Source organism: Mus caroli, chromosome 16 (genome assembly GCF_900094665.2).
Source record: "Mus caroli chromosome 16, CAROLI_EIJ_v1.1, whole genome shotgun sequence".
Taxonomy (NCBI): Eukaryota; Metazoa; Chordata; class Mammalia; order Rodentia; family Muridae; genus Mus; species Mus caroli.
Genome location: NC_034585.1, coordinates 48,719,713 through 48,733,551, shown reverse-complemented (window position 1 = coordinate 48,733,551; position 13,839 = coordinate 48,719,713). Strand labels below are relative to the sequence as shown.

At 40.6% G+C, this 13,839-nt stretch overlaps 1 protein-coding gene across 5 annotated transcripts in view; it reads right to left on the bottom strand.

Moving 5' to 3' along the window:
* Cblb (Cbl proto-oncogene B) overlaps nucleotides 1-13,839 on the bottom strand; it is a 173,928-nt gene that overhangs the window by 144,805 nt on the left and 15,284 nt on the right. For all 5 annotated transcript variants that reach the window (XM_021184356.1, XM_021184357.2, XM_029470507.1 and 2 more), the window contains one exon: nucleotides 12,813-13,063. In XM_021184356.1, the coding sequence (XP_021040015.1) occupies nucleotides 12,813-13,063 (251 nt within the window). The remainder of the gene's footprint in view (nucleotides 1-12,812; nucleotides 13,064-13,839) is intronic.

Genomic DNA, 13,839 nt, shown 5'->3' with positions numbered 1-13,839 from the left:
TCGAAAGCGCACATTTGGAGGATTCCCCAGTTGTTGTAAGCTGGTATATTTAGGGTCATGAGTGCAGCACAGAACAGAAACAAAAAGTCTTTAAGTAAATGTTAATATAAGAATTTAAAGGAAGTGAAAACAGCTCGCAGGGGTTCAGAGAGCCAGCCACTGAGTGGTAGAGCTGTGAATGCTCACTGCGCATGCTCATGGGGCATGCAGGAGCAGGCAGAGGCGCCGCGTGTAACCACCTATAACTTTTCCACAAACGTTACTTCACTAAAGATAGACACACAGTTAAGACAGCGCCCTGAATTGTGACTACTCTGCAATAAACAGCAGTGATATTAATCTATTTACCCACATGCCTTTCTTGTAAAATAACTGGCCCCGGCTGGCAAATCTCAGGAAAGTGGCATTGTTTATCCACAAATTCTAAATGACCGACTTTAGACTTTTTGCTAGTTTCCAATGTGAAATTTTACCTTTTACCTCTTTCCAAGCAATAGAAGCTCTTTATCTAGATTAAGTCAAGATTTTCAAATAATAATATGGAAATTGGGAGAAATAGCAACGATTATATGTATCTGCCAAGTCTGAACACTGTTTTGAATACTATGTGGAAATACACAGAAGTGACTTTTGCCTTTAAAATTAATTGAAGGCTATTCCTTCCTTGGAACCTTGCTCACTCTCAAGGGCTCTTTCTCATTTTCCTTTAATCCATCGATGTTCTCTTTGATCGGAAGGGGAGAAAAAAAACTGAATTAAAGTTTTCTCAATATTTTTAATTGCCACTACTTATCATCACTTAATATGACAGCAGTAGGTACTTAGCATGACAGCAATATGTGATGATACAGGGCTGACCGTCACATGACAGTCCATGACAGCCCTTGATAAGGGCTGTATGTGTCAAAGGAACAAGAGACAGTCTACTCAGATTGGTCAGAGAACACTGAACCCCTGGAGGTGCGCATGAGGGAGGGTAGGAGTTTCACCCAGAAGCAGGAAAGAGAAACTTCAGAGGGGAGAAGAAAGAAAGGAAGAGGGCAGAATAAAAGAAAGGCATAAGAAGAGAACCATGTGGCTGGTGTGGAGGGGGAGGGGAAGGGGGATCTGAATCCATCTCTGCCAGGGAACATTCTCAGTGGGCTTGCAGGGGAGCAGGCTTCTTGTCAAGTGTTAGTTGACATGACTGGGTGGGACCCCTCTTCCTCCAGTGAGCAGCACAAGGGCTCAATAAACTGCAGAGAGCTCTGAAAGCATTCAGGATTGGATTCAAGTCAATGCTCCCTGGAAGTTTTATGAGGTTGATTTCACTGGCGGGGAGCTCTAAAGTCATGCCAGAGGTCAGAAACAGCAGACACATTTCTTGTAACTATCTATAGACATTCAGATCTCAGGTGATAAAATTCTGCAAGTTCCACATACCATTTAAATCGTAAAAGGATTAAGGTGACCAACGGAATGAGGGACTAAGTTACTCATGTAAATCTTACTGTTTCCTTAAACTAAAATGATACCTTGCTTACATAGATTAAATAAAAAATGAAAATAAAAAAGTTTAGGTGTTCAGGAACATTCCCCCCAAACTCAGGGGTCTACAAAACAGGTGGTGAAAAAATAGTTTTCAATAAGCCTATTTGGGAGAGTGAGAATGGCTAGAGACCGTCTTGGTAAACAGAACACACTGCTCTGAACAGCCAGCTGATGGGCATTATTAACAGTAATTTCATGAAGATGAGAAAAGAGCAATTGTCATGGCCCTTAAGTGAGCACATAGTTCCAATGAGTCCTTCGGAAAGAAAGGGTGGAAAGGGCATGTGACATCAACATAGCTCAGGCCTGCAGTTATAGACTCAGACAAGCCAAGTGCCATCCCATGAGGACTCACAGACACACAGCTCCTGTCCTGAGACCTCCGGCCAACACTGACCCTCCAGCGAGAAAGGGGATCTAGGTAGCTTGAAGCAGATCTCTGCTGTGCAGGGACTGATAACGAAGATGAGCAACGTCACTTCACTTCTAATACACCTAACACTGATCTTCCTTATCCATCCAGCAAGTCCGTTATTTGGGTTGAAACACAGGTTCATATTATATAATGATTAAAAGAATATAAAACTGCTTTCTCTTCTATAAAGACTAGATAACAAAGTACGAAATGAACCGATCTTCCTACATTCATTTAATCATTTGTCTGCATTTTCCACCTAGAGAGCCAACAAATGCTGAAAAGGTGCACAATAAAAAGTTGCACCTGACCCAGTGTAGTTCAGTGATGCGCCTGCCTGAGACACACAAGGCCTTGGGATTGATCTTAAATTAACCCCAAATACAAGTTTCCATTGTCCATCTTGGCATCACATTATTTGAGAGAGATTTCCAAACCTCATGTGAGATTTCACCCATACAACGAGTTCATTGTGTGTTATAGTGTCAAAATCCAAAATTTTGGTCTTACTAACAATCTCAAATAGTGCCACAATATCAATATTATATTTTATAATAATGCTAGTAAAATGTTTTACGTAGCACTCAGAACCTGAAACTTCACAGTCATGGTTCCTGCAAAGTCACTGACAACGCATTCTGAGGTTCCCTTAGAATCCTCCAAAGGTTGTTTAGCACCTTAAGCAGGAGTCTGTCCTACCAGGAGTACTTATACAGCAAAAGACCCGAAGATGTAACTATGTCTGCCTTGGAGCAGAGGGAACGTTTACTGTCAGCAGAGGGGCTGTTTAAAGTCTCCTTTCAGGACAAAGGTCATCACTATCAGAGACTCTGCCCTTGAGGATTGGAGATCCTGTAAGATACAGCTTAGGTCCTGCTCTGTCCTATAGGAACTGGAGCAAAGACTCAGCACAACTGATAGACTGTGAGTTGAGAAACCCACAGTCAGTCCTATTTTGTGACCAAAGATTCTCCTGCCTTCTGCTTGTACATGAAAATGAAGCAGTTGAACGTAAAACTTGGTAGTCCTTGGAGATATATTTTTAAAGAATGAGGCTTTAAGGCTAAAACCACGCCAGAAAATAACCTTCTAGCACATGCACATACCTGCTTATCTGTAGTAACAGACTCTGCCAGCTAACAGCACATTCCCTCAGTCCCTGTGCTCCTGTCTTCCTCCACAATGGAGGTTGAAATATACATTTTCAGTAGACCAAAACCTTGAAACTGGGAGAAATCTAGGACATGCTTTAGTTTTTTAGACACAAGATTTAAAAAGGGAGGGGAGGGGAGGGGAGGGGAGGGGAGGGGAAGAAAGGAAAGATAACTGTACTGCTCCTCTGCTGTCCTCTTCCTCCTTCCCCCTCTCTCCTGTAGCCTCAGGGGGAGGGGGAGGGAATGCAGCTAAGTCAAAAAATCTGCACCCAGGAGGGGAACAGAAAGACAAAGCTCAATCTCCAAGGATGGAAATTACAGAGCCAGAAAGCATGGGCTTCTAATTACATAAAAAACTGTCATTTGGGTGTCATTATTCACCTCATATTTTCACAACAAGGTGACACAGATACTTGTCTCTGTTGACACTTTTAATAGCTTTGTGCTCAGCACCGAGCTCAGTACTCTATGCCAGGAGCTGGCCAAGACAACCCACAGGCAGAGCTCCACCCCAGCACAGTTTTTGTAAATAGAGTTTCACGGACCATAGTCCTGCCAATTAATTTACACACACGGTTCCTTCCTACAGCAAAGGCAAAGCTGACTGCTTCCCAGAAACAAGGTCCAACACAGTTACTACATGGTTCTACAGTCAGGGCAACCTTGACTCAAGCTACTTTTAGAGTCATTTACTCTCATTTGAGGTCTCTCAACCAATTCCCTATAACTAGACTTAAAATTGTACACAGCGCACTGCTTTGAGTTTTAATGTTAAAGGCAGGAAGTGGACCTGTAACTGTCTGCCAGCCACATGACAAACACTTCCTACTTCATTTTATCTGCAAAGCAAAGAACTTTGTGTACAGATTTAATGATGTAAGTCCTGCTTATTTAAATTAGCCTGCCAGCATCTATCATGCAATTAAAAAACAAACGGGGATTCTTAATCATGAGTAAGTACAGCTGTTAATATTATAAATTGTAATTAAATATGTTTATAGTTCTAAAACTTTTCAAAGTAGAGAATGGCGTTTAAACATTAAAACAAAAATGTATCTGCCCCATGTGTGAAACGTTGATCAATGTTGATTTCATCATAATTTTCAACATATGCATGCTAATCAAAATCAATCAGTGCAGCATTAATTCTAACACATTCCTGATTCTAAAAATGGCAAAACTAGTCTGGGCTTTCAAGCCTTTCCACAAAGAGTTTCAAGTAATTTTGCTTGGCGTATCCTATCCAGCAAAGTTTCTCACACTTGGATGACACTCTAATGAGTTCCAACTGTCTTCTCCTGTGTAGTACGAATTTACACTTCCATATCCACCACTTTTAGGAGTTGAACTGTATCTTCTAAAGAGATAAATGAAATTCTAGGCTCACCCTTACTGGTGACCTTGACTTTACTTGGAAATAGTGTCTTTGCAGAGGTAGCCAACTTAGGATGGGTCATTAAGACCCATTTCAAACAGCAAATGACTGACGACCCGAGATAAAGGTTCGGTTGGGCAGAGGGAGAATAAGATAAGGGATAGTGGGGGCTGGGGGGCAGCAGGAGGAGACATCATGTGTTGGTGTAGGCTCATTCTGAAGTTCTGCTTCCACATGCCAAGGAAGACCAAACCTAACATAATCTGCAAGAGACATGGCAGCATGCCCTCCTGGAGAGGTACCCAGAGCAAGACCTGGCATGATGTTTTGCTTTTAATTTCAACCTCCAGTACTGGGAGAGAAACAAGTTCTCTTGCTTGAGCCATCCAGGTGGTTGCTCTTTGTTATAACAGTTCCAAGAAATGAATGCATGTCACACTTGTGGCAGCCTATGTACGTGTTGCAGTACTACCACGATCAGTTAGTACTCCATTGGAGAGGAAGACAGAGGAAAACAGGGATTGATTTTGAACAACACTGTTCAGTAAAACCTCTGAGCCATCATTCCATTCACCCAACTGTGTGAGCTGCTGTTTGTATTACTGTAGTCCCTAATGAAGAATGCTTTTACTATAATCCCTTCATTAAGAATGCTTTTTACTGTAGTCCCTAATGAAGAATTCTTTTGGTAAGGACCTCCTCAGTGTACCTTGTCGAAACGAACACATCTATAGATTGATATACTTGTATCTAGCCAGACAAGAACTCAAGCCCAAACAGTGATGCTCAGGGGGATGGAATAGATTGAAACTGGATTCAGAAAACTGAAGGATGTTTTACTATACAGCAGCTAGCCTTGAGCTCTGTTCTATTCACACCCTCCCCCAATTAGGGCTAAATGCTAATCCCTTTGGATTCCTGGAAACTCTACTTCCTTGTTAAACCACTGAAAAGCTAGAGTCTTCTCAGGGTAGACATGCAAGCACTTCAGGGCTATAGTATTAACACTGCAGAGGCTTGCCTGATTTATAAACAGACTTTAAATCAGCTCTGTGAGGAACTGGCAGAGGAGCTTTCTCTAACTAAGTAACAAATCTGCCACTTGAAAGACATCACTCATCAGTCTTCTTTGTGGGAGTGTTGTTATGACGAAACTAAAAACAGCCTTTCTTTCTTAAGTGCTTCTGGATTGTAATTATCAAATCTGAGCATCACCAGATATGGACAGGCAGGAAAACATCAATTTCAATAAGCTGCCTTAAAACTGAAAAACATAAAAGGTACTCAACCGTAAGCCAAGTTCACTGGAGTCTTGTGCATTTGTTTACTGCTTTGTCGCATAATGGTTATCTCGGGAATTGATAACCATTAATAAACTGGAATCACCAGGAACAATGCCCCAACTTTAAAATCCAGATAATATATGGGCATAAAATGTAATCTTTACTTGAAAGATACTAAAGACTAAAATAAAATAAAAATACTGTATATATGGAACCAGGAGTTAAAGGCTGAAGGACAGTAGATTGGAGTTGAAATCAAATGAAACAACTAAGTAACAGACACCTGGGTTACCGGCAAATATTTCACTATTAGCGGAATAGTTCCAAATTACATATGAATAATTTTGATTTCTTTTAAATTTTGAAAAAGGGACACCAATGAAGAACTTGCTACATCAAGTCAACTATCAACTAAAAAAAAAAAAAAAAAAAAACCAACTACTTTGTATCTAGCAAACAAAGCAACAGAGGTGCAGTTAGCCAAACCTACTGGGCCATAAAGTCTTTGTCAAGAGTCTCCAGGCGCTTGCCCACCCTAACAGTCTTTCTTTGTTTAACTCTGAAAACATTTGTCCAAATAACTTTCTTGTGACCTCTATGTTAATGATGTTTTAAAGACATTATCCCTTTCATTTCCAAGGGTTAGAGGCTATTCATAATCTCTCAGATGCATGAAAATATTCTTATTGGGAACAAATAAAAATTTTACTTCACTCATTTACAGCGAATGAATCAACCCTAGGAATTTAGTTTCTTAAAAAATAAAATTCCGCGTCCTAGTGGGCAGACATACTTCTGCATAGAAATAGTAATGTTTTAATTATCTCGTTTTGTATTTAAAAAGACAAAATACCTAGAATACAGAGAAGAATACAAAATTTAAATAGTCAGTGACTATATTAAAACACTGCTGTTCAAAACAATTGTAGTCTATTTTACTTAGAAACCACATTTTTTGCTTGTAATCTCTTTTCCTTGTGAATTTAAAGAGGCTATAATTTTCCACTATTAGAAAGTAGAAAATATAGTCTATTTAAATAAATAAAACTATTACCTTTCATGTACTGTTAAATAATAGATATTTATTTAATAAATAGATATTTATAGAACAGACAGCATTAGATACCAGTAAATTTACTTCCCCGCCTCAAGTCAACGCAGTGCTACAATTATAGGTGTGGTCACCATGCCTGACCTAAATTTAAACACCGTAATACACATCACATTACCTAAAACAGTGAAGGCAAGTGCAAGTAAAGGAAGGAGGCTCTATTTTTGTAGCATTGTTTGTTACAGATACTCTTTATTGTTGTAATTATTGGGGGGGGGGTGAAGGGCTGCTTTGTTTTTTCTGTTGTCATTTTTATTTCAAGTCCATTTTTTTTTTTTTTTTTGCTTAACTATGTCTCTAAAAAATCAGCTGGAAAATAGTCTGGCTAGCCCAGCCTAGGGTTAGCAGCAGGCGCGGTGGTAACAGGTCCTCCAGGGGAAGGACAGCTCATTAACATAGCAGATAACAGGTTTTTCCTTAGCTCAGCTTAGTCAGTAGACAATGGGAAAATCTGCCTGATGTTTCTGCAGTTCAAATATAGGCTAGCCTCTCAAAGGATTAGCTTCTCTATGCCGAAATACCCTCCCATTAAACCTTAATAAGTGCGAGCATTACTATGCGAAAGAACAGAATACTGCCCCCTCCTATATGAACACTTGCTCCATTTTCTCTGAGAATGAATTTGTCTTCTTCTACACTGGTGTACAAAAAACTGAAAGGGAACCCGAAATGATATTAGTAAGACAACATCTATGTTGTCTCTGTGTGCACTATTAAAGCCTTTATTTTCTCCACAGACAGCTTTCCGAATGCAGTTAGTCTACCTCCTGTAAATTAACTTTGGGTCTTGTTTCAGGAGTGAAGCTCCTGGGAGGGAAGGAATTATACGACCCGGCTTGCAGGCATAACTCCTGAAACCATGATCCTGGACTATCCCTACATGGCTGTCCGATACCGGGCTTTTGGCAGCAGCTCACTGATGCTCACTTTACTGATGGAAGATAAACTCACTATGAAAACAAACGACTGAAGAAACTACCAGTAATCTCACAGAAGAAAGGGATGTTGCTGTGGTCCCCAGAACTAACCCTTATGTCTCTTGCATCTCCCAAACCAACTGGAGCCAGTCTCCTTTTCCCCTCCCCTAAGTAGACCTCTCTACAAGTGACTGCCGTACCCCCCAAGCACACTGACAGGAACTCTTAGGTCACACTTCAGTACATAACTCTTCCCCAAAACACATGCTCAGAACAGGTTAAACACCCAACTGAAGACATGTCAACTCAAGCCAGGTGAGGCTCAATTGCATCTCTAACGTGTGGGAAGAGAGACAAAGGAGGGTGGCTGGACCAATCAAGTGCAGTCCCCCAACCCCATGGGCCTTTCCTGAGTCAGAAACCATTACCCTGCCATTCTCAGTGCAACAAAGTTCCCTAGTGCCTTAGATGTCTCTTTGGGCAGCACTGGCGCTTTACCTTGCTAAAAGCCCTACCTCACTGCTTCCATAGTACTAACAAAGAAATGCACTGAAAGCTGTCTGCTTATTCTCCATTGGTTTGTTTGTTGTACATGTCTTACATGTCTTACATGTTTCCATCACATTAGCATGAAATGAACAATTCAGGTCACTTGTTCTTTAGCAGTCAACTAAGACAGCTCCACATTCCAGAACTGATGACCCAATGTTTGTTTTTTAATTTATTTATTTACATTTAATTTGAAAATAAAGCCAGGAAGAAGTCCATCATTGACACAGCAGATACATGGATGTTGATCGTCTCAACACAGGCACTCATCCAACACAGCTTTATCCACTAGAGACTCACTTGAAGCAGTGCTGGTGTGAGCTGTTTTTAATTCAAAATGACTATTTCTACTGCTGTTCTTCAGTGTCAACTGAACAATTTACTGTGACCAGTGAGTCAGTTCGGAATCAGAGAGAACACAGTCCAAAGGATGTCTAAGATTCCCAATAACCAGTACGCCTGACACATCAGTGATCATTTTCCTGAACAGTACAGTCAGTAGCTGAACTTCCTCATGGACAGTCTTAGAATTTTCCGTAAGGTTCTACAAAGCAAAATGCCACAAAAGCTCCACGGGCGGGAATGTACCTCATGTCAGTTTTGTGACTCCCAAGGATGCTTCACAGGGAATGTGCACAAGTGAATGACTGCCAGAGAGACACAGATCAGAAGTCCATGTCATATGCCAACGGTTCACTATAAATCATCACTAGAAAATTATTTAGCACAGAAAAATGTGTACTTTCAAAGGCTGGCTATAGACCATTAAAAAAAAAAACATAGACCATGGATGATAGTAAAATTCAATAAGGGAATATGCTATCCCAGAATACAAACTACTGTATTTCCTCTTACAGTTGATGTTTAAGATGGAATACTTAAATTTACCTGGATACTTAAACCAGGGGCACAGATGCAATTTATGGCCAGTGTTATGTGACCTACCACTGTCTGTGGAACTCTACAGACTTAACAAAATTTGGTATATGTCCTGTGATTTCTTTTTTTGACACAGGTGTAAATGCAAGACAGTTGCTGTAGTGATAATGATAAAATGTCTGCTGAATTGGAACATGCTTCAGGTTTCTTTGGAACACATAAAAGTGGGATGTGAGTTTACCACCCGAATCTTATATCCAGCTAAAACACGACTTCTGCTCCAAGTGCTTGACCTGAGAGTTAACACACTTTGCTGGCATCCTGATATCAGAAAGTACTTAGCAGGAATACCAAGAACTCCCAGGCTATATCTAAATAGGAATTACAGTGATTTTTGTAAAAGCAATTTAGTTTTGGGGGTTTTGGTTTTGTCTTGTTTTGTTTTTGTAAGTGGTACAAATACTATGTGAAAATGTTTACATCACCATCTGGATTTCAACAACTTGGTCCATCACGTAAAGCCTGTAAGAACAATCTCACCCCACCCCATGGTCTCTCTCCATCTACCTTGCTACTAGAATCATGTGGCAATTCAAATTCTCACTGAGTTTGAAGCCCTGGGGAGGTTTTGAGCTTTACAATTGAAAGGCAGCCAGGAAATTCACTGCCCTCAAGAAATATAAACTGTCTTCCAAGAACGTTAAGTGGAGGACGCAGAGTCACAGAACCGCTGTACTCCACGGGTACATTAGGACTGTGAATGAGCTGGAAAACATTTGAGATCAACATTTATGTCATTTTACCTTTGGCAGAGGCCTTTGCGGTGCTTGAATGTGATGGTTTTGCATGTTCCGTATATTTATTTGGCCAGCTCTTACAAACAATTTCAGAGCCTATGTAACTAGATAACTAAATTTTCCATTACACAACCCTAAACCATCTCAAACCAAGTGAGGTTATGAGTTCTGATATGAAAGATTATATGTCTCTTAGAGATTTTCCTAACTTAAATACTGAGAGGTAAATTAATTCAGCTAACGCTAAGTATGTATCTTAATTCATACTAGCTTTCCAGCTGGACATACTTCTTTGATTGGTTAATATTCTAGCTAAATTTAAAGGAGCTCAGAAAAGGTGAAAGCTATCAGTTCCATTATCAAGCTGGAGACAGATATTTAAACCCAAAACCTAAAGAGCCAGACACCAGCCATCAACGCACCCTTACCTAGAGCATCCTGCTTCAGAAGCTCAACATACTGGTTTAAGCAAATATTTATATATTGGCAGGTCTGAAGGTTAGTGAGGAGAGACCCCTATCTCATAATCTTGATAAACAGGAACTGCAGTTGGAGAACTTAACTGGTCGAAAGAATGTGATCTGAATCCTATCTCGGGATTCAAGTGGAGACAGCATTCTAAACAGCCACCAAGACCTTACTGACCTCTATCTAGTTAGGGAATGTTCTTGTAAAGAAGGGGCACGGGATTGCCTAGACCCTTAAGTGGGCCTATCAATCATCTGAAGGGGAAATCCCCCTCAGAAAAGGCATCAGCTCTAGAAACGGTTGAGAACTAGATAAAGCCTATCTAAGAATGGAAGTTGGCATAGTGATCACTGCAGCTACCGACCGCACTCATCCCTGGAGAGTGCCCTACTTTCCTCTGTAGTAAACCCAGTCTCTTCTACCCTGCACTGTGTGGTGCTTGAATTCATACCATTAGAGCTCACAAGGACTGGGAGCCACATAGAGTCAGAGTGATATCCCAGTAGCATCAGCAGGTAGACTCAGGAGCATCAAGAGTTCAAGGCAAGCCATGAGGGCCTAGAAAGTCTGAGGCCAGGCTAGAGAGATGGCTGGCTCTACAGTTAAGAGCACTGGCTGCTCTTCCAGATGACCCAGATCCAATTCCCAGCACACGTTCCAGAAAATCTGATACCCTCACACAGATGGGCAGGCAAAACAGCCACACACATCCAATAAACATTTCAAAAAGAAAATTTTAAAAAGGAAGTTGAGGCTATCTTGGGCTACACAACAACTTGTAGGGTGGGTGAAAGGGGTGGAGCAGAGACAGAGAGAGAAAGAGAAGAATGGATACAGAGAGCGAGAACATTTCCTGACTATAAAGTAAGGACTAAAACTTAATGTCCTATCAGTCTTTCCTGGCCAGTTTCTCGATTAATGGTCAAAATATGTATGCTGAAAGAGCATCTACTCCCGGCTACTTCACTAAGAGATTCGAAGGGAATCTAATGTACTGCATCTCCCACACCAGATGCTGAAACAAATAAGCATCAAGAAATCTCACTTATTACTGATAGGAATGGAAACCAACACAGTCACTATGTCAGGATAGAATTCACAAAGTTAAACACAGGCAAGTCGTAAAATGTAACGACCATGCTCCTAAGGATTCACCCAGATGACTTGACTGTTCCTACCAACTCCAACATAGTTGCCAAAAGTTTGAAGCTATCAAGGTACCCTTCAACACAAGAGTGAGTATAGCAACAAACTGTAGTACAAACTTACAATGTCATCATCCATGAAATAAGAAAGGAGGCTGTCAAGGTATAAGAAGACCAGCAGGAAACCAGTCTGAAGAGTTACTTACTGCACACTGAGTAGGTTGAAGGTAGAGCATTTCTTGTCATTTTAATAGTGTGCTATATATAGCCTTTAACAACTGAGCCTCTTACCCAGTCTAACACAGGGAGTTTTTTACAGGGTATGGGTAGACATGCGACAAGTGTATGTTTGTAAACCACAGAACAATAAAAACAGTGAACCCTATGCTAATGGTAGTGTATGCCACACTAAAGCAAAGACAGACCAGCGGTGAAGCTCCATTCTCAATGCTGAGCATGACCATATCCATACCAGAACTGATACTGCCACGATCATCTACAGGATACGTTGACCCCACACAGATGACAAGAAAATAGACAAAAGCATACTGTGGTAGCCACTTCCACAGAAATGGAGCATCTGATAGTCCAGCTGCCATTGCCTCTGAGACCCAAGGCTCTTGGTATTTGAGGAGAGGTGAGGAGTCATATAGGAAGAGGAACGTTAGTTGAAGATATGATTCTAAGAACACAACTTCAGAGCCATCATCCATGCTAGGGTGGTGCTTTGCAGTGACACTTCTCATGAGCACAATCACCCAACCTCGCTATGTAACCCCAAATCAGGCTGTTTTACCAAGCTGGACCAGGATAGAATCTTTGTTTCTTTGTTCTGTCAGTGGCTTATCTAGGGAGAAGACCTGCTTATTCAAATGTCTTTATGAAAATCCATATAAAAGATGTAAGCTGGGGAAGACGGCTTGCTTGGCAGGAAGCAGCAGGAACTACCGTGGGCAGTCTTTCTGTGAAACACAAAGTGCTCTAAAAAGGAGTCCAGAGAATAGCAAGACCATTGGCTCAGGTTCGACATTCTACCTCAACTTTTGCCAAACTTAAATAATAGGAAAAGGAAACAGGCAAGGAAACCACATAGTCCCCAGAACACATGAACGGCACTTCTGTTAACCTTGCGACACAAAGCAACGGGAAGAACATGACACAAGGAACAGTACAAATCCCACGTGCTCACCTGTCCTGCGACTGCTCTTCGTACATCCTTTCCTTGCCTTCTTTAAAGAGCCGGATCGCTCGCTTCGACTTCTTCATGAGACTATCGATGTAGATTTTAAAGTACTCATTCTCGCTCAGCTGAGCCAGCTTCTGGTTGTCATCATATTTACTCAATATAAGTCTCAAGTGCTGATACGTATCAGGTAAAATATCAAGTATATACGGTGGGCTGTTTTTCAACTGAAGCTTAGGATTTTGGCACAGTCTTACCTAAAAACAAAGAAAAAATACTTTATGGATACTATAATATTTTCTGCCATAGGAAAGGTATAAATGAATAGAGCTATGTCCCCTTTCTTTTCCATAATACAATCTGTGGTCTGAATTATTGAATCCACTTAGAAAGCACCTATAAATACAACACCCAAATCCTGTTTTCTTATTCCAGGCAAACTTTGCTATATTCCATCCTCATTTTCACCTCTAATCATTTTGATTACCTTTTCCATAGTGTCCTAGAGTGTACAGTCTAATAGAACGCCAGTGCAGTAGTTACTAATCGCCTTGTAACACCAATATGGTTTATAATGAAAGCAAGAAACCAATGAATATCTAATTTTAAGATGCTATTTTTCTGTATTAAGTTCATGGCTAAAGCTTTTTCACAGACTTTAATATTTGAATGCACTATTTCTGAACCTTAACAACTGAGTTATTAAGCAGTTAAACAGGTGTCAGGTCTAAAGAAGCCTTTCTCTCTTCCTAGTGTCTAATAGGCCTAGAAACATGTGATATGTACCGTTCGGCCACTCCACCAGGTGCCATGTATTCAGTGGTGCATTAAAGAGGAAGGGCTACCTGCAGAACTGAAAATACTTTCCTCCAGGAAAAAAGAAGAAGAAGGAGAAGAAGAAAGAAGAAGAAGAAAGAAGAAAGAAGAAAGAAGAAAGAAGAAAGAAGAAGAAGAAGAAGAAGAAGAAGAAGAAGAAGAAGAAGAAGAAGAAGAAGAAGAAGAAGAAGAAGAAGAAGAAGAAAGTAGAAAGAAG